The following is a 20,662-nucleotide window of genomic DNA, read 5'->3' as shown; positions in this document are numbered from 1 at the left end:
AAACACTGACTTAGACATTTTCCCCTTATGTTTATTCACTTTTCAAAAATTATTACAGTTGCTTAGCATAAATGCTCCTGCACGGTTCCTCCGGTCTTTTGTCAGAAACTTTTCCATTTCGCCCTAGCTATGCTATGCTAGTTAGCGCGAAGGACCAGTCGGCCAATCGGAAAGACGAACACAGCAAATAACATTTAACTTAATATTTTTTATTATTAAAAACAGAGTATGTTTAATTATTATACAAAATACAATAAATTTGATAAATATTTTCTTTCGTACCTTTTCTTCAACTTGCTTAAACTCCCACAGCGCCCCCTGGTGGGCACCATTTTGTAAACATTGCTTTACGTCTCATTCTTGATGCTTGTCATAGATTTCTATTGTGTTACAGATTAATCTCAAATCAACTAATTAATAACAACAGAAAAATAAAAAAATATGCAGCCTTTTCTTTCATATTGTTCTCTGTTTTCATTCTTGTTCTGTATGAGGCGCCGTATGGTTACAATATCTGCTCAATGTTTCTGGATCTGTCATCTTTTTAGCATGTATTCTGCACAGCTATAAAAAAGTATTCACCCCCTAACTAATTCTTCTGATTTTACATTTTTGTCACACTTCGGTGTTTCAAATCTACTAGCAGAACTCGTATTAAAGTAAGAGTAGCACAACGTATTTTACTCAAGTAAAAATACAAGGTAACCTGTCCAAAAAGTTAGTCAACAAAGAGCGAAAAGGTATTTGATAAAAAGGCGACTCGAGTATTTAGTAACCAATCAGAACATTTAACAGATTAAAATATAAAGTTGTCCAAATTTTGGTGTTTTGAAGTGTTGAATGAAGGAAAAACAATATACGTTCAGGCAGAAAAAAACTTTTCCAAATCAAAATTTTCCTCCTAAAAGTAAATTTATTCCAGAAAGTTTCTCCACGAAGTATGTAGTTAATACCCACTCTTTGCAGAATTGTTTTAATTCAGCCACGTTGAAAGCATGATTGTTAAAGTTTTCTGCAACCTAAACTTTGCCTAAATCACCGCTAAACTTTTTTTCAGCTATGTTCGTCCTAAAAACCTCGAAAACTTTTAAAATGTTTCAAGTATAATGGAAAAAAGAATAGAGGTTATAACTACTGATCTGAATACATTTTAAAAACATTTTTATTTTATTTTTTATCATTTTTATCGCACCGGTTTTGCAACTTGAAAGTGGGTGTGACGCCTTAGCATGATCTAAGTTTCGATCTCCGAGTTGACCTGAACGCAGCGTTTGTCCTTGCGTGTCACTGGCATGATGCAGATAAGAATATTAACAGAAAATTGACGAATATTTGGACAAAATATACATTATGTTGTCTAAAACAAAACATCTGAAATGTGTATTATTTAGTATAATTTTAACTTGTTTTGAATTGAATGATTTTAGAGGGCAACCGAAGCTGAAGTTGGCTTCCGATTGTCGGTTCCGATTCGGGAAACTGTTAAAGGGCAAATCCACCTCATTTTTCACACACTGAAGCAGCTTTACCTTGCTTAAATTTAAAAGCTACATTACTTAGACTATTCAAACCTAGGCTAGATTATCCCACACTAGCAGTAAAATATTTAAAACTTAGTTACAGATCAGTTAACGAAAGCAATACTTTGTGATTTGACTTGGTTTCCCAAATCACAAAGTATTATAGTTTTTTAAACTATCAGCATATTAAAGATGCTCGATATAAGAAAAAAAATAGATGGAATTGATTTTTAGCTAATTTCTCGAGTCAGAAACCAACTTAAGTTTTGTATGTGGGAAAACACTGTAAATTCCGAGCTTTCAGAATGAGCACGTGAACGCCCTCCTGAGCTCTGATTGGCTCTGACTAGGAGCCAAACAGTCCAGCAGCAGAACACGCTTGCAACTAACAGTGAAGAAGAGACGCACAAAGAGTTAGCGCTACGACTAAAAACACTTTATTTTCGTTACATAGAGCTATGCAGAATGACAGCATGTTTTAATGTAATGATTAAACATAACTTGGCTCGTTTAATGTGACACTGAGCGGGATTTTTAACGGATGAACTGAACCTGCCTTTTTCTCCTTAGCTTAGCTGGCTAGCTTAGCTGGTGTCAAACCTTTTAACGTCCGTGTTCACCCAGGAACGACAACACGCTGAAGCTGCGCAGAAGCTACAACTGACTTGGGTTTTGTTTTATAAACCAAACGGCGTGTGTTTGGGGGGGTCAACGGCTACAGCTTTTGAATAAAACGCGTCATAAGTCACCCTGCGAAACAAGGAAGTCTGAATGAAACCTGCATTGAGCTCGTTCCAATTTTTTTGCACTTCGCGCGAGATTTGACACTTCGATGAGTTAAGTTTGTTTCTATGAAAGTTCACCAGAACAGGGTGCTGGAAACTGGATTTTCCGTGGAAATATCAGGCCGACCTGTCCACACTTTGACTCGTGTTCGTGGGGAATAAATTGGAGCCAACATGATTCCCGATAAAGCCCCGCAGGAGAACGTCTTCCACTGCTCCGAGGACCTAAGGAAGGAGTCCCACATCCCCAGCTTTGCGAAATACAAGGAGCTCTACACCCGCTCCATTGAGAATCCAGATGGTGAGCATTAATTTAAGCTACATCATATATGAATATTTAATGCTAAAAGTGATAAATCTTGAGAGAGGATGTAAAAGATGACGCGGGTGTCGCAACCTGCAGGATTGCATCTTCACACCCTGTAATGCATCCGCATTGCTCCGATGCCACACAGGATCAGTGAAAGGTCGGAGTTTCTCCAGGAATTTCCCAGATTTCACACTGAAACATTTCAGTGCAAACATTTCAGTTTACACCGAGTCAGAGAATGAAACCCAGAAACGCTGATTATTCAGTAAATTTAGCTCCTTTTCCCAGCACAAACACGGAGTTATGAATTTATATATGGAGCTTTACAGCAGAATGTACTAAGCACACATATTCTCACAGAGGTAAACATAGAAATAATACCACAATATTGTTATAATATCATATTTATAATAGTTATAAGGGCTGCACAGTGGCGCAGTTGGTAGAGCTGTTGCCTTGCAGCAAGAAGGTTCTGGGTTTGATTCCCGGTCTTTCTGCATGGAGTCTCCATGTTCTCCCTGTGCATGGTGGGTTTTCTCCAGGTACTCCGGTTTCCTCCCACAGTCCAAAAACATGACTGTCAGGTTAATTGGCCTCTCTAAATTGTCCCTAGGTGTGAGTGTGTGTGTGCATGGTTGTGTGTCTCTGTGTTGCCCTGCGACAGACTGGCGACCTGTCCAGGTGACCCCGCCTCTCGCCGGTATGCCAGCTGGAGAGGAACCAGCACCTCCTTTTTTATGTTAATAGTGATAATTAGACCTGTCAGGACAAAACATTGTCCCATTGTAATAAATGATAATATTGTTTTGAGTCCATTTTGAAGTAATACAATAATAATAGTTGCATAATAATGGAAAAAAACATTATCAAAGATCAATAAACTTTAAATTCTAGTGAACATTTTAACACTGGACCTGGAGGACATTAAAAAAATCCAAAATAAATAAACCAAACAACAAATAAAATTAACTATAAAGTCTTCGTAAGCAAGATTGTCCTTAAAAAAATGACTAATTAAGACCAAAACACCAAACTGAAGATTTTTATCATCCAGTTTGTGATGAAGAGAGAAAAGAGAAAAACAATCAATCATGCAAATTGAGATTATTGAGCTTGTTTGAATTGATCATTGTATTGATTTATTTGTCATTGGGACAGACTTTTATGGTTCTGTCACAAAGAGACGATAAATTGTCCCAGAAATTATTGTGATAACCGATAATATTGTCAATCTGAGACGATTTTCAACTAATATACGGCAATAACAATAATGGCAGAGTTCAAAGACTGGAAAAACCTTTATTAGTAACATTTTACTAATAAAATGTATAAATAGATAAAACAAACAAAGCAAAAATTAAAATGGGTTATAAAGTCCAGGTAATAGCATTTAAAAATGGCCTGTTTTCAATTCGACAGAGAAAACAAGCAAAAGCGTCAGGTAGTTCAAACTAACCAGTTTTCTCTGGGTGCCAAATGTTTGCAACATTTTTCAAAATGGCGACTTTTCAACGATGGCATAAAAAAGAATATCTCAATGATCGTTGTTGATCTAATTTAACTGATCTTTTGATTTATTGCTTATCACAAACTTACAGCTTCAAGGAGTCATTGGTCTCTGCCCATTGCTGTTCAAACTACTGAATTAACTCAACTGTAAAAGTCAGAAAACATTCTCAAAGATCTATAAACTTTAAATTCTAATGAACATTTAACTCTGGAACTGGAGGACATTTTAAATATCCACAATAAATAAACAGAACAATAGAAACAAATGAAAAAAGCTCCAGATCCAGTTTTAGGTAGGAAGAGGAAAACAGTAAATTACATAAACATTGAGGCTGCTTTCTATCATTTCATTATGACTTCATCCAGGTAGTTTCATTTCCTGGGAAATTAATGACACATCCAACAGTCAGGCTTTGTATTTTTTGAAAAACACAGATATTTATATTTTTGCCAAAGTTCCTGGATGTTGCGTTTGAAGAGCAGGATGTCCGTTAGCCTTGTTCTGAACTGAACCGGAATGATGTTAATAACTACGATACGTTTTTCTGTGTTTTAAATGTGAATTTCTTGAAAAACCCGGCGGTGCCTTTCTGCCCTGATTCTGTGCCGCAGAGTTCTGGGCTGCCATTGCTAAAGATTTCTTCTGGAAGACCAAACACACCGGTCGCTTCCTGGACTACAACTTCGACGTGACCAAAGGAGAAATCTTTGTTAAGTGCATGGAAGGAGCCACCACCAACATCTGCTACAACCTGCTGGACCGCAACGTCCACGAGAGGAAGCTCGGCGATAAGATCGCCTTCTTCTGGTCAGTGGAGCGCAGCGCTGAGCGATACGGACGGACAACGGATTATGTGATGTTATCTTTCAGTTTCTCTGTCGCCTTTTTGTCAGACGCTTCTTTGGATGTCTACTTTTCACTTTCGCTTCAGTAGAAAGTACTGCTGCTCGGACTCCAGCTGGGTTTTTAGGGGTAGTTACCTGAACACATCATTGGCTCCCTGATTGTCGCACCTGACTCGAGTCTCATGCTGTTGAACATGGACTGTTGTTACTTTTCCCGTGTAATTCTTCCTGTTTGTGATGTTCCTCCCGTTTAACGTCAATCTGTTGTATGGAACCCAAATAGAGCTGAAAAAACTGAAAATCAACTGATGGTTCACTTTTTGCTGAGGTGTGACGGTTAAAGGCGAAATGGTCCCCAATTATTACATTTCTTGCTTCTTCAAATAATGATGCTTTTGTTATTAGACGGTTTTTAGATTTGCAGATGAGGATCATATATTTTTTTTGCACTCATTATATTTGTTATTAGGATGCTTGTAAAGAAAACCAACAGACATCAGATTTCTTTGTCAGCCGTTTCGAGGGAAAAAAACTTAATCAGGCTAATATTCATAGTCATTATGATTATTATGACACATTATTGGTTTTTAATTCTGTACGAAACGATAAATTAAACCAGTCAGATGTTTGTTTTTCCTGACTGTCTCTTTCTCCAGGGAAGGCAATGAACCCGGAGACGACTTGACCGTCACCTACAGAGAGCTGCTGCAGAAGGTCTGCCGGTTCGCTAATGTCCTGAAATCCCAGGGTAAGTCCCGTCTGCCCGCTAATCCACCAACATTTAGACATCTGATCTGCCACTGAGCCTTCAGGGTCTTTTCACGCCTCATAGTCCAGCAGACTCGTTTCGACTGGGGACCAAAATTGCAACATTTGTTAAATTTTTTTGTGTCAAACAAACAAAACCCTCTGGAGCCTGTTTCCCTCCTGGCCTGTGGGGGCGCTGCACCCACAGGAAATGATACAGATACAGAAGGAAATGATACAGATATGATACAGATGGAGCCTGTTTCCCTCCTGGCCTGTGGGGGCGCTGCACCCACAGGAAATGATACAGATACAGAAGGAAATGACACAGATATGATACAGATGGAGCCTGTTTCTTTCCTGGCCTGTGGGGGCGCTGCACCCACAGGAAATGATACAGATACAGAAGGAAATGACACAGATATGATACAGATGGAGCCTGTTTCCCTCCTGGCCTGTGGGGGCGCTGCACCCACAGGAAATGATACAGATACAGAAGGAAATGACACAGATATGATACAGATGGAGCCTGTTTCCCTCCTGGCCTGTGGGGGCGCTGCACCCACAGGAAATGATACAGATACAGAAGGAAATGATACAGATATGATACAGATGGAGCCTGTTTCCCTCCTGGCCTGTGGGGGCGCTGCACCCACAGGAAATGATACAGACACAGAAGGAAATTACACAGATATGATACAGATGGAGCCTGTTTCCCTCCTGGCCTGTGGGGGCGCTGCGCCAAGAGATACAGAAGGAAATGACACAAAGACCTCTGAAGAAGACACTGAGCACAACTTCCTCCTTTACCAAATGTGAACAAAAATGGAGTGGCGTCAGATTTTAATGGTCGGAGGATTTCTCTTGAGTCTTTGGTTACAAAAACAAAAACACAAGCCATTTCTCCTGCTAACGCATTTGTATTTACCCAGAATGCCCCGCACTGTAGTTCACTTCCTGCTTTTAGTTATCTTTGGCCTGCTTGGCCTCCACCTTTCCAGCTCCCAACGTAATGGCATAGCAATACAGGTTTGCTCTCTCAAAGATCAGTAAACTTACATTTCTGACAAACAGCCCTGAGGAACCAACTGCTTTACCGTTACAATCACTGAATTACACAAAGGCATCATTTTACAGCTTCTCTGTGTGTAAATGTTGTGTCTCCTGACCTCCATTATTTAACATAGTCAGTTTCTTTCCAGTAAATTGGTGTTAAATTCATTTAATTTGTGAACTTGTCATATTCTGTACCAGCGGATTTTGGCAGGAATCTACTTCTATAGTTCTCTGGCTCCTTAGCGGTTGTTGCTACACCATCTGCAGAGAGCATGATGGTGAAATTTACTGAAACGTTTGCTTCCTCACAGATTATGAAAGCACCTGGTTTCAACACAGCAACAGTTTTTTTTTAGCTGCTGTAGGAAATAAAGTGTTGCTGTTCAGAGGAAAGTCTCCTCTGACTTTCTGCTTCGAATCACCAGCATCCTGCTGCCCAGGCTGGGCGGTCTGCTCTGTTCAGGCCCATCGGTTCTCTTCCATCCAACATGGCACTAGAGCACAGGTGTCAAACTCAAGGCCCGGGGGCCAAATCTGGCCCGCCACAGCTTTTTATGTGGCCCTCTGGACTCCAAATTACATCAATAAGTCCTTCCAGTTTTTCACAAATCTGCAAAAATCACATAAAATCAACAAATTTCCACATTTTTTTCCTTATTTTACTGCTAATTTTCTCAAAATTGGTCAAAAACGTTGAATCCGTAACTGATACGACGAGTGATAGAGTCACATTTGACATCATACATTAGTGTAAATATTGTAAAAGAATAACGATTACAAATATTTCTTAATATTCACCACAAAATCTGTCATTTTGATTGCAAAAATAAACACTAAAATAATCACAAATCCCAGAGGAACAGCTATTTATTGATATTTTAACAGTTTTATTGGTTTTATCAATAGATTCTGGTGCAACCGGCCCTTTAAGAACATTCAGATTTTTGATTCGGCCCAAAATAAAAATGAGTTTGACACCACTGCACTAGAGGATTCTGGGTAGAACAGATTTACAGACAAAGAAGGTCTTTTTTTTTTTTACCGTTAATAAAAAAATTATATATTTTTGTGGACAGTTTTGGCTTAATTACTGCCATGCAAGTGTTGGCTTTTTTTTTTTGAGTCTGTAAACTCGATCATCGATCACTAGAGGATCGATTAATCACGATTAATCGTTTCAACCTTGTGTGCAGGAGTGAAGAAGGGCGACCGCGTCTCCATCTACATGCCCATGGTGGTGGAGCTGGTGGTCGCCATGTTGGCGTGCGCCCGCATCGGAGCCGTCCACTCCATCGTCGTGAGTTTACCAAACGGCCCTGCGAAGTTCGGCTTAGTTTGATCGTAGAACGCGTACGTAAACCCACCGCTGCTCCCAGTTTGCAGGTTTCTCCGCCGAGTCTTTGTGCGAGAGGATCATCGACTCTCAGTGCTCGCTGCTCGTCACTGCAGGTCAGTTTGAACCAGAACCGGCTAACAGGGAGCCGAGTCGCTGCTGAAGTGCTGATTCTGAGTCTGTGATCAAAGCCTAATCTGCTGGATTAACCTGGGCTGAAAAACTTAATCCAGCCGGATGAAGCTCATTTATTCTTATGTTTTCATTCATGAAAAATGTTGTTTTTTTTCTCCCAATAAGTTTTATAAAACAAATAAAGAAATTACTGACATTAGGACACAGAAATATGCAATCAGCTACTTTTTCATGGTTTGTATGGGAGAATAAACCAGCAACGTTCCCTTTTGCTAACCTACCGACTTTTCAGCCAGAAATAATTGGTGTGGGCTAAAATCTGAATCCGTTCAGGCGTTTTAAAGATCAGGAATCGGCCGTAAAACTGCAGTCGGTGCAGAATAGCAGCCTGACTAGCAGTCAGAGTTTGGTAGTGACTAAATACATTTACTGGTTATTTGAGTAACTCTTTGGGGAAAAAAATTACTGTTAGGAGATTCTTTACTGTCTTTTTACTTGAATAAAATTTCTGGATCCTTTAGTTATTTTTTTGCCTGATTTTGTTTTGTAATTATGTGAAATTTCCACTTTATATTTTGGTCCAGCTGATATAATTTTTAAACGTTAAATTATTGATAATTTGCTGGAACAGACTGTTATTTTTTACTCGTACTTGGGTAAAGATATGTTAACGTAGTGCTGCTCTGGAGTGTAATTTTCAGGCCTCGTACTCTCCGTTGTGTGTGAAATGTTTGTGGTTCTGTGAAAAGTCTCGGCTGGAGTTGGACGTTTCTGGTCCGAACGGAGCGTAAACCTTCTGGCTCTGTGTGTTTCCATGTCAAGACGGTTTCTACAGGGGAGATAAGCTGATCAACCTGAAGCTCTTAGCTGATGAAGCTCTGCAGAAATGTAGAGACAAGTAAGCCGTAAATCTCGTTATTCACACCCAGACACACACACACACACACAGCTGAGATGCATTAAGCTGCGGCTCTGCTGAACTATTAAAATTTTTTTTTATTTCTATTGATTATTCTGACAATTAATTGATTCATCTGCTAATTTTTCATTTAATACGATATTAGAAACGCAAAAAGCTGAATAAACATGTAATTATTTTAAAATAAGGAAACAAACATTTTATTCCCTGTAATGCATTTCTTTAGAGAACGATGGATTATTTGTAGCAAAAGATGAAAACCGTAAATAAAATGTTTTTGTTTGACTTCATATAAGTATCTGTTACATGAACAGATTAATAATTTGATGTAAAAGTCGTTTATTATTAGATTTATTCTGCAGAATTGAACCAGGTGAAGCTCAAACTGCAGCCTGAGGATTTCTGGGCTGAACATATTTTTATTTTTACTGCAAGTTGGACTTAAAACAAAGTTCTCCTGAAAATACATACTAGAAATTAAACTTTAAAGCATATTGTTTATCCCCAGGGTGATAATTAAAGGCAGAATGCAAAGAGTGCAAAAAGTGAAAGTATTTTATATCAAAAGATTTTATAAAACAATAAACCAACTGACAGAACATTTAAAGCTCAGAATGACGGTAAAAGTGACGTATTAAGTTATTCTGGTCAGCAGCAGAAACCCTTTGAAAATACTTTAGTGTCTCTTATTGCACAAATTAACCACAAAACGGGTCGGATCCCAGAAAAAACCAACCCAAACAGGTGTGTCTCTTCTACAGGTAAATCTGATGGTTTTCTGCGTCGTAATTCTGCGTTAAATCAGAAATTATAGTTATGGCTTTACGAACGAGTCGGAAGCTGCGTTTCCGTTACAAATGTTTTCAAAACTTAACTTTAAAAACACAATTTCCATTAAGAAACAAAATTTAAATCACACAGAGTAACTTTGTTCACAAGATAAATCATTAAAAACATTCATCATCATCATCATCCTCCAAACACGCCATCTGGTCGAGATTAAACTCAGACATTTTCTAGAAAAAAAAGTTAAAGATTTAATAAAAGTTGAAAACATTTTTTCTTAATTTCTGAAATGAATCTTAAAGATTTTTTTTCTTCTGTCAAATTACCAACTTGTGGAGCTCAGAATTTTCGTTGTTTTTCAAGAAATTTTCCACAGTTAATCTAAAAATTTCTAAGATTAAGCTAAAAATTCCTTGTTTTTTTTTTCTAAGAAATTCCTGAAATTAATCTGAACATTTCTGAGTTTTTTTGTGCAATTTTTCAACATTTTGAGCTTTTTTTTATTATTAATTCTAGTTTTTTTTGTGGAAATTTACACCTTTTTTATATCTCCCTAATGTGACTCCAATACAACATCATATTCTTTGTGTTGTTCTACCACATAAAATCCTAATAAATATCTTTATATTTTGAGTTTATACCGTGAAAAAAGTCTAATTTTGCAGATCTTTGATGCTGTTGCAAGGCGCAGCGCTCAGAGGGCGAAGTGAACGTTTTGTTTCTGGGTTTTGCAGAGGATTTCCACTGAAGAAGTGCATAATGCTGAAGCACCTATCGAAGGAGCCGGAGGCGGCGGGGCGTCAGTCTCCTCCCACCAAGCGAGCGTGTCCAGATCTGGAGGTGAGGAAACGACGGATCGTTTATCCAAAACAAGCCGGGCTGCAGCAGAAAATGCAAACTTTATGGTCTTTTTTTCCTTCTGCATTCGTCCTAAAAGCTTCTCAGTCTTCATCTGTCATGATTTGATTTGGTGTCCCTGGTTTTGATTATTTTTGTTGGTGGGTTTCCTTCCCCATTAACCTCTCGTTCCTCCTGTTTTGCCTTCCCCTCCCTCACTCCCATCCAGCAGGAGAAAAGGAAAGTAAAGAAAACGCGTCCCGTTCCAAAGGTATTTCCATCTCCACAACTAAAGCCTCCATGCCATCTCTTGGGGTTTGTTTTGCAACAACGTCTCTGGGGTTTCAATCAAACGCTTCACTGTTTTTGCATCACTTTGTTTTCCAGGGATTTTTTCTCTTTAGCTTGAGATCAGATTGAAACGTTTCGAAACTTTTATCAGTTCATGTCAATGAATCAGAACATCGTTTAAGTTTTTTCCACAATTCAGTTTAAAAGTAAAACTCAGAAACGTCATGTTTTGGCCTGTAGTCATTAGCAACAGGCCTTATCATTGGGGCTGCATCCAATCAGGCCAATGGAAAGTTGAGTGGAGGGACAAACTGGATTCAGATTTGAGCATGGCATTCTTTATCGAGATATTAATCTAATGGCTACCGACCCGAACTGCCAAAAGTACCGGTACCTTCCATGATTATTTGTAACGATTTTATTTGAGAAACTTTTATTTCAGATGTAAAAACACTGTAGTAAAAATACTGCATGCTAGTTTTTATAAATTTAAATAAAATACATAGCCTTGTTGCTTACGCTTCAATGCATCGTGGGTAGATGATATGCTAGGTGCTACCAGCGCTAGCTCTGCCCAGCCAGAACAGTAATTCCTGCGCAACGTTTGAACCTTTCAGTTTGATCCAGAGCGAGAGGAGATGAAGATGAGGACGGCCAAACGGAGGAAGAGGAAAAAGTCGGATGAAAAATCTGATGTTTGCTCTGCTGCTGCTTGGAAATGCTAACCTAGAAGAAGAGCGTATGCTAAAAAACAAGCTAGCTGTGAACTCAAGCTGTTTACGGTTAGCATTGGGATCAAAATATTTTCCTATGTCAAAATAGTGTTACAAAAATTGAAAGATTCTTCATTGTCACTTTAAAGATTAATTTATCATCTTCCAACTTGTTTAGATTTCGTGTTAGCTCCTGCTAGTGATGTTAGCGCCAGCTAACATAATAAACAGAAGATCGCGTTTGTTTTTCAGTTCAGTTTAATTCTATTAAAACAATACTTTGATACCAAAGGAAGGTTAAATGATTTAATTTAAATTGCAGCTCTCGTGTATAACGTGTTTGAAGCACCTTGCGTATCGTTAGCCTTGACATCTTGCGTTTTGCTTTGTAGGCTCTAGTCCACCATAGTATCCGTGAAAAAAACGGCGACGTCCACGGGTGAAAAATACAAAATACAATAGAGTTAAAACTGGACAATAAAGCAGAAAATGTATCACAGTATAAGCGTTTATTATTATTATTATTATTATTATTATTATTTTTATATATATATCTGAAATACAACCAAACTGGTGGATCGGCTTTTCCTGTGTTATCCACAGTTGAGGCGAAATCTTAAACTGCCCTTCCGGAAGTTACTCAAGGGGTCGTTGCTAGGCAACCGAAGTTTGGGGGAACTTGAAACTGCTCCTTACCCAGCGGGTCGTTGCTAGGCAACCGAAGTTTGGGGGAACTTGAAACTGCTCCTTACCCAGCGGGTTGTTGCTAGGCAACCGAAGTTTGGGGGAACTTGAAACTGCTCCTTACCCAGCTGGTCGTTGCTAGGCAACCGAAGTTTGGGGGAACTTGAAACTGCTCCTTACCCAGCTGGTCGTTGCTAGGCAACCGAAGTTTGGGGGAACTTGAAACTGCTCCTTACCCAGCAGGTCGTTGCTAGGCAACCGAAGTTTGGGGGAACTTGAAACTGCTCCTTACCCAGCAGGTCGTTGCTAGGCAACCGAAGTTTTGGGGAACTTGAAACTGCTCCATTCCCAGTTGGTCGTTGCTAGGCAACCGAAGTTTGGGGGAACTTGAAACTGCTCCTTACCCAGCTGGTCGTTGCTAGGCAACCGAAGTTTGGGGGAACTTGAAACTGCTCCTTACCTAGCAGGTCGTTGCTAGGCAACCGAAGTTTGGTGGAACTTGAAACTGCTCCTTACCCAGCAGGTCGTTGCTAGGCAACCAGAGAGTGAGTTAGGAGATTCCACTCACTTTGCTTCGCTAGCTGGGAGGTTGAGGAGCTAATCAGACATATTATCCGTTTTATTGATCACATGTCTATTGGGAAATTTATTATTCATTTATTGTCCAGACCTAAAAAAAAAAAAAGATACGCAATTTTCGAAAGAATTAATGTTTTTTTTATGTATAATTTTACTATAGTTTTTGTTTGCTTAAAATCAAGACCAGATTAATTTCATTTTAATAAAATGTTAACACGTTTGGTTCCCAGCACACAGAACCAAAACGTCCCAAAAGGAAAATAGTGAATAGAAATCACGGTAAGAGCATGTAGTTAGTTTTTTCTGGAGTTTTTCTTTCTTCGTCTGAAAAGCAGCTGGAGAGAAAATCTTTTCTAATCCCAGTTATTAAGTTTGGCCCATTAAGGGGAATGAAATGAGTCCATAGAGCCAATAATTTAATCTTTCTTTGGCGTTTGACCTTTTAAAGTAATTCCAATAAAACATGTTGCCCAGCTGGGGCCATTAGCAGATTGAAGAAATCCCAGTAATGGCCTGAAGGTCGCTGCAGAGGTCGTCCTCTTGAGACGGACGTTTCTGGAGATTTACTCCTTTAAGGAGCAGCGTTTCTGTTCTCCTGATTGATTTGTGGCTTTGCTGCAAACTCACCAGAGTTTATGATGAAGCCATGGACTCTGCAGATGCAGAACTGGCCTACTTAAAGTAATGAGAAATGCAGCCTAAATCATTGGTGTGTCACACTTGTTTTCACGTCATTTTTCCTCATTTTTGATTAATTTCCTTAAATTTTGTTTCCGTGGCTGAGCTCTGATGTTCACTAACACAGACTAATGAGGTATTTGTAATTTCAGTCACTGATTCCCACTCATTGGATGCAAATATTAGTCGCTGATTTGTAAGTTTCACTGGTTTTCTTCCCGTCCAGGGTTGTTTTTCCTCATTTCTGCGTCTCGTTTTCTGCTGCAGGTGCCCTGGAACCCAGACGTTGACTTGTGTTGGCACTCTCTGATGGGTGGAGCTGCAGACGAGTGCGAACCCGAGTGGTGCGAGTCTGAAGACCCGCTCTTCATCCTCTACACCAGCGGCTCCACCGGCAAACCCAAAGTAAAGCACACAGAACGGTCCCTCCTTTTGTTTATTTTAGTTTTTTTACAATCAAAATCAATACAATAGAACACAAAATTGATTTCTTCGTCTCATTTGACGTTTATAATAACTGAGTAGACAAAACATTAGTTGGGGTTTTTCATGTCTGAGGTCTTGGGACTCTTTAATTAAATCTACATGTGTCCAACAGCTCAGATTTACTGATGATTCTGCCGATATGTCGGGCATCCCTACACTGCAAAAACACAAAACCTTACCAAGGATTTTTGTCTTATTTTTTGTGCAAATATATTTGCACAACATATATTTGAACAACATATATATGTGCAAATATGTTATTTGCACAAGAAATGAGACAAAAGCAACTTTTCAGAAAGATAAACTTTTTTTAAAGTAAGTTCTTGAATATTGATTTTTTTAAGTGCTAGTTCCAGACTGCTTCACTTAAAGCTGCAGTATGTAACTTTTATTTTTTTTAAAAGTTACATAAATATGTTTTTTTTACATATTTGAAGCAGATAATCAGTGAAAGGATCAATTTGCTTCATCTCCTCCCTGAACTGCTGAAGAAAGTCACCTTAAAGCAACCAATCAGAGCCAGGAGGCGGGTCTTAGCGCTGTCAATCATCCACATGTATGAGCAGGAAAACAACTGTTACAGAAAAACTGTTTATCCACCGTCATTGGTGGCTATGCTAACTAGCATTAGCATTCACAGCAGGCTTTGCTAGCTGTAGCTTAGTAGAAAGCAAGGAGAGATGGAAATAGGTGATTGACAGCGCTAAGACCCGCCTCCTGGCTCTGATTGGTTGTTCCTCGTTAGGGGAGAAGGCAGATTAGCTAAAAAAAATATTCAGATTATCTGTTTTATGTGGTACCTTTATGATATGGTGACAATTTCAACAAATATGTAAAAAAAAATTAATAAATAATAACATTAAAAATGAAAGAATCTGCCAGTGGAGCTAGTTTTTCTTAATACTCTAGAATTATAAGCTCATTTATTTTCCTGAAAGTTACTTTTGTCTTATTTAAAAAGTACTAAGATATTTGCAGCATAAACTAGACAAAATACTTGGTTGTATTTAGTTTTTGCAGTGTAACGCAGCCTCCTGCTGCGGTTAGCTGACGGTTTCCTCTCCGCAGGGCGTCCTGCACACGGTCAGCGGATACCTGCTCTACGTCGCCACCACCTTCAAACTGGTGTTCGACCATCAGCCCGACGACGTCTTCTGGTGCACGGCGGACATCGGCTGGATCACCGGCCACTCCTACATCACGTACGGACCGCTGGCCAACGGCGCCACCAGCGTGTTGGTGAGGAACCGTTAACTGATCTCACTTTTTCCGCCCGTTAGTGTGTGAAGACGGGAGCAACGTCTCCACACACGCTCCTGTTTGACTGGATTTTGTGTTTATCATGTTTTAGTGTTTCAGAACAAAAAACAACGTCATAATAATATTAATTTATTTCTTATCGTTCACTGTGACGAGGAAGTCGACCTTCTGAGAGCAAAGAGTTTAATTATTAAGTTAACTTGTTGATTTGACTTCATATTTTCAATTGTAATTTAGTTTTGATCAGTTTAAGCCATTGGTTTAAATTTATTATTCTAACTACTAATAAAGTTAATAGTAGAATAAAGTTGATTTAATGAGGGCAAAGTTTCGATGTGAACAGCTCTTTAGGTTTTGATCATTTCTTTAAAATAGAAAGTTTGTAAAACTTAAACCACAGTAAGAATTCACAGGACGATTAGCATTCCTCCTTTTTCTTATACAATTACTGCTTTATTCTGCTAATATTACAGCTTTATTTTGGAATATTATGAGTTTATTCTCGTATTATTGTGACAATATTCTGGCTTTTCTCATATTGTTGTGACTCTCGGTATCATATATTCCTCATAATATTATTACTCAACTCTTTTTGAACATATGAACATTTATAACACGTCCGGTTAGTTTCTTTTCTCTCGTTTCCATTTAATTTTGCAGGAATGTTTTTCCTCTTCCTGTTATGTCGTTGCCATGGTGACGTGGCCTCTCTCTCTCTCTCTCTCTCTTTCTCTCTCTCTCTCTCTCTCTCTCTCTTCCAGTTCGAGGGTTTGCCTACGTACCCCGACGTCAGCCGCATGTGGCAGATCGTGGACAAATACCAGGTGACAAAGTTCTACACGGCGCCGACCGCCATCAGGCTGCTGATGAAGTACGGCAGCGACCCGGTGCAGAAGTGAGCGACCCGTTTCCGACCCGTTTCCGATCCAACTCGGAGACACGAACTCGTCCTGAATCGACTTTCTTTGCTTTTTTTTTTTAAAGGCACAAACGCAAATCGCTGAAGGTTCTGGGGACGGTGGGCGAGCCCATCAACCCGGAGGCGTGGCAGTGGTACCACGGCGTGGTGGGGGAGAAACGATGCCCGATCGTCGACACCTTCTGGCAGACTGAAACCGTCAGTACCGACCCGACCCGTCGGGCTGCGTCGGCATGACGACCCGGTTCAACCTCTCTGTGCTTTTGGCTTTCAGGGCGGACACGTGCTGACTCCTCTGCCGGCGGCGACGCCCACGAAACCCGGATCCGCTGTGAGTAAACGACCCAGTTCAGAAAAACAGCCACAGGATTCTGGTCCAGTCCGGGTTCCCAGTTTGCACTGGTGTGAAAAGTATTCCTGTTTTACTGGATTTTCGTGTTTCTCATGTTTCAGAACAAAAAACAACTAGTGAGTTTTTAAATGTTTGTTATTAAGGGAGGGAAAAAATACATAAGCAAAGGTTCTGGCAGGGATTAAATAACAACTGATCAGTCATACATTCAGAGAATCCTATATATATATATATATATATATAGTTCAGTTACTTTATTTTAGAAAGTAACTGAACTACATATATTTGATAAAATGTCTAACTATCTGACTTTCCGTCCTCAGACGTTTCCGTTCTTCGGCGTGGTGCCGGCCATCTTGAATGAGTCTGGAGAAGAGCTGGAAGGGCCGAGTGAAGGATACCTGGTCAGGATTAAATATGTTGTTGTCTTGCCGTATGTTTTCCTCTGTCGCCTTGCGTTGATGGCGCCCTCGCTTCTCCGCAGGTGTTCAAGCAGCCGTGGCCCGGCGTGATGCGCAGCGTTTACGGGAACCACGAGAGATTCGAAGCCACGTACTTCAAGAAGTTCCCGGGATATTACGTCACGGGGGACGGTGAGACGCGGTTATTTATATCGGCATCAGCTGATCAGGAGTCGCCCTGGTCTGTTCTCATCACCTGTTTCTACCTGAAGGTTGCCGTAGAGACAAGGATGGATACTACTGGATAACGGGGAGGATAGACGACATGCTGAATGTCTCAGGTAAGCGTCGCTAGCCGAACAAACGCGCTCTCATCAGAGCGGTCGTAATGATTTGAAAGACCCTGATAGCCTTGAAATCTGTGGAGTTTAGGTGTGGATAGTTAGCTGCTGATGCTAATGCTAGCTTAGCTAGCATCACTAATGGTAGCAAAGCTAGCATTAGCAACAATAATTGTTATCATGTTAGCAGGATAGCTGATATTATCATATATAATGCTAATGTTAACTATCATTAACATGGGCAATGATAATGTTAGCATAACTAGCATTAGCATCTATATTTGAATAACTAGCTAATGCGTGAATGCTATTTCTGTGGTTAATGCTAATGCAAGGACAACCAGCATGACTAGCGTTACCAATAATTAGCATTACCTATGTAATGTTAGGATAACTAGGACTGGCTACTGAAGGCTAATGTCATTTCCGCTAACTTAATATATTATGTCACGCAAATATTTAATTCTTAAAGAAATAGCTTAGTATTTGAGAACGCGATCAGGACCAAGATTAATATTAATACTAACTAGACTTAGCATCGGTAATGCTAATGCTAGATTATCTAGCGTTAGCTATTTGGGCACATAAAAGTTTAAATATGATGTTTTGTATTTTTTTTTAATTCAGCATATAATGCAAAATTTTACCTTCATGTTATAAAGGCGGTCGGCCATCTTGATACAACAGAAAACTTAATCGCAGCTTATCGATTAATTGCTGGTCACACCAAAATAAAGGATAAAGAAGAAGCCGGAGCTGTTTTATCCGTGGTGTGAAGGTGCGTCTGTCCTGCTGCTCTCCTCCAGGTCACCTGCTGAGCACGGCGGAGGTGGAGTCAGCCTTGGTGGAGCACAAGTCGGTGGCCGAAGCCGCCGTGGTGAGCCGCCCCCATGCGGTGAAGGGAGAGAGCCTCTACTGCTTCGTCACGCTGAACGACGGCGTGGCGTTCAGCCAGGCGCTGGAGGCCGAGCTCAGGAAGCAAGGTGGGTCCAGACCGGGCAGGACCGGGCCGGAAAGGGTCAGAACTGGGCAGGACTGGGTCAGAACTGGGCAGAACCGGGCAGGAAAGGGTCAGAACCAGGCAGAACCGGGTCAGAACCAGGCAGAACCGGGCAGGAAAGGGTCAGGACTGGGTCAGAACCGGGCAGGAAAGGGTCAGAACTGGGCAGGACTGAGTCAAAACTGGGCAGAACCGGGCAGGAAAGGGTCAGAACCAGGCAGAACCGGGCAGGAAAGGGTCAGAACTGGGCAGGACTGGGTCAGAACCGGGCAGGAAAGGGTCAGAACTGGGCAGGACAGGGTCAGAACCGGACCAGAAAAGGGTCAGAACTGGGCAGAACCAGACAGGATCGGGTCAGGACCGGGTCAGAACCAGGCAGTACCGGGTCAGAACCGGTCAGAACCAGACATGACCGGGTCAGAACCAGACAGGACCGGGTCAGAACTGGGCAGAACCGGACAGGACCGGGTCAGAACCGGTCGGAACCAGTCTGATCTGTTTCTGTTGTATCTGCAGTGAGGGAGAAGATCGGCGCCATTGCCACTCCAGATTACATCCAGAACGCGCCCGGACTTCCCAAAACCCGATCCGGTAAACGCTTCCCGCACAGAAACACAGAAGTTAAAATATTTCTGTTTATTTTTCATTGTTGATGAAATGAAACCAAATTAACTTACAAGCAGCTTTTAGCAGCTTGTTTTAAGTTGCTGTCAGGTAAATTTACTGAGGTCAATAAATTCTCCTCACGTTACGAGTGAAATAATCTGCCGCCGGAACTTTTTCATCAATATCAAACCGTTATTTACTTGGTTAGATTTTGTGTTTTTGCAGTGTAATCTTGTTGTGTTTGCAGGGAAGATCATGCGGCGGGTGCTTCGTAAAATCGCCTGCGACGAGAAGGACATGGGCGACATTTCCACGCTCGCCGACTCGTCCGTCGTTGACGAGCTTTTCAGGAACCGATGCCCCCCCGCGGTGTGACGACGCCCCCTGGAGGCTCACCACAGGAAGCGCAGAAGAAGAGCCGGCGCTGCTGGGAAATATTTCCTCCTGCTGATGCGGCAGAACGCTGCGGCGGCGTAGCAGCCAGTAACGCAGCAACACCCCAAAGGTAGCAGCTCAGGGCGTTCAGAACCACCGGGGCGGCTTCTTCTTTATTCCTGGTTTCTGCTAGAAAACAGTCGAGTTTCTCTAACGGTCCAGTCAAATCCAAGCCATAGATACCCTGATTAACGTTTTTATCAAGCTTCATCTGTTATTCTACAAACAAAAAGTGTCTGTAACCATTTTCCTCCCTGTTTGTTTTCATTTGAACTGAATTTAATCACATTTTGTTGGGTGTTTCTGTGTGTGAGCATGTTTCTACGTCTGTTGGCTGGCAGAAACTACACTGCAAAAACACAAAAAGCAGTTTTCTTTAAATAAGAAAAACTTACAAGCAACTTTTCAGCTTATTTCAGCAAATAATTCCTTAATACTGCTGAAAAAATAACCAGTTTAACTGGCAGATTATTTAATTTATGACGTTAGAAATTGTTTTGTTTTGAGTGAAATAATCTGTCAGTTAAACTGTCATTTTTCCCACCAATATTCAGGAATTATTTACTTAAAACAAGCTCCTCTAAACTTACCTTGTAAGTTATTTTTCTCTTATTTTAAGTGTACCAACATATTTACACTAAAAACTAACCAGAATTACTGATTGTGTTTTTGAAGTGTAGGGAAGAAGTTGAGCTTAAAACAAAAAACTGATCGTGAAACAGGATAAACCTTTAAAAAGTGTAACCTCTGAAATCAGACGAGTTGAATCTGAAGTCGGTCGCTGCAGTTGTAAATATTTGCCTGGTTTGAACTCGGATTTGACAGAATTGTCGACGGCTGAAATGTTTATTTCCATAAAATATCCACTCATGTTTTACTTCGTCTGTTGGTTTTACTGTTTGAAAGCCGTTTAAAAGCAGCTGGAGAAATTAAACTACACACACTGTACACGCATGCGGTTGTGGGTTTTTATTTTTAATGTTTGTTTTCACGTGCAGCCATGTTTGATGTTTGCTTTTAAGGCGAAACCAGAACGGATGCAGTTATTGACTCACGTCCAGCCCAAAGTCACGCAAAGCCAAACCTCAGATAAACGATGGACTGGGTTTGTTTTAGATATTTCAGATCATCCAA

General features: G+C 40.5%; 1 protein-coding gene across 3 annotated transcripts; it reads left to right on the top strand.

Moving 5' to 3' along the window:
* Positions 1-1,865: 1,865 nt before the first annotated feature.
* acss2 (acyl-CoA synthetase short chain family member 2) lies at positions 1,866-20,476 on the top strand. 3 transcript variants are annotated; one of them, XM_081609421.1, is made up of 19 exons: positions 1,866-2,606; positions 4,737-4,932; positions 5,627-5,718; positions 7,967-8,070; positions 8,150-8,222; positions 9,064-9,139; positions 10,681-10,786; positions 11,016-11,054; positions 13,996-14,133; positions 15,283-15,453; positions 16,236-16,369; positions 16,459-16,591; positions 16,668-16,724; positions 17,069-17,149; positions 17,230-17,338; positions 17,419-17,487; positions 18,294-18,470; positions 19,004-19,078; positions 19,341-20,476. In XM_081609421.1, exons 1-19 carry the CDS (start codon positions 2,480-2,482, stop codon positions 19,466-19,468), a joined length of 2,085 nt encoding a protein of 694 aa, XP_081465547.1. In that variant the 5' UTR covers positions 1,866-2,479; the 3' UTR covers positions 19,469-20,476. The 3 variants fall into 3 exon arrangements, with proteins under 3 accessions (XP_081465547.1, XP_081465548.1, XP_081465546.1); XM_081609420.1 differs by having other exon boundaries at positions 1,867-2,606; positions 11,013-11,054; XM_081609422.1 differs by lacking the exon at positions 11,016-11,054.
* Positions 20,477-20,662: the final 186 nt, after the last annotated feature.

Source organism: Poecilia reticulata, chromosome 7 (genome assembly GCF_904066995.2).
Source record: "Poecilia reticulata chromosome 7, P_reticulata-male-v2, whole genome shotgun sequence".
Lineage (NCBI taxonomy): Eukaryota > Metazoa > Chordata > Actinopteri > Cyprinodontiformes > Poeciliidae > Poecilia > Poecilia reticulata.
Note: the sequence above shows the minus strand (reverse complement) of the source record. Positions and strands in the feature narration are given on the sequence as shown.

Bases quoted from the DNA above. Each gene is read 5' to 3' on its own strand.
- acss2 (XM_081609420.1), top strand. From the start codon at position 2,480: ATGATTCCCGATAAAGCCCCGCAGGAGAACGTCTTCCACTGCTCCGAG. The intron at 5,719-7,966 runs GTAAGTCCCGTC...CCTTGTGTGCAG, and splicing joins TAATGTCCTGAAATCCCAGG to GAGTGAAGAAGGGCGACCGC. The intron at 17,339-17,418 runs GTGAGACGCGGT...TTCTACCTGAAG, and splicing joins ATATTACGTCACGGGGGACG to GTTGCCGTAGAGACAAGGAT.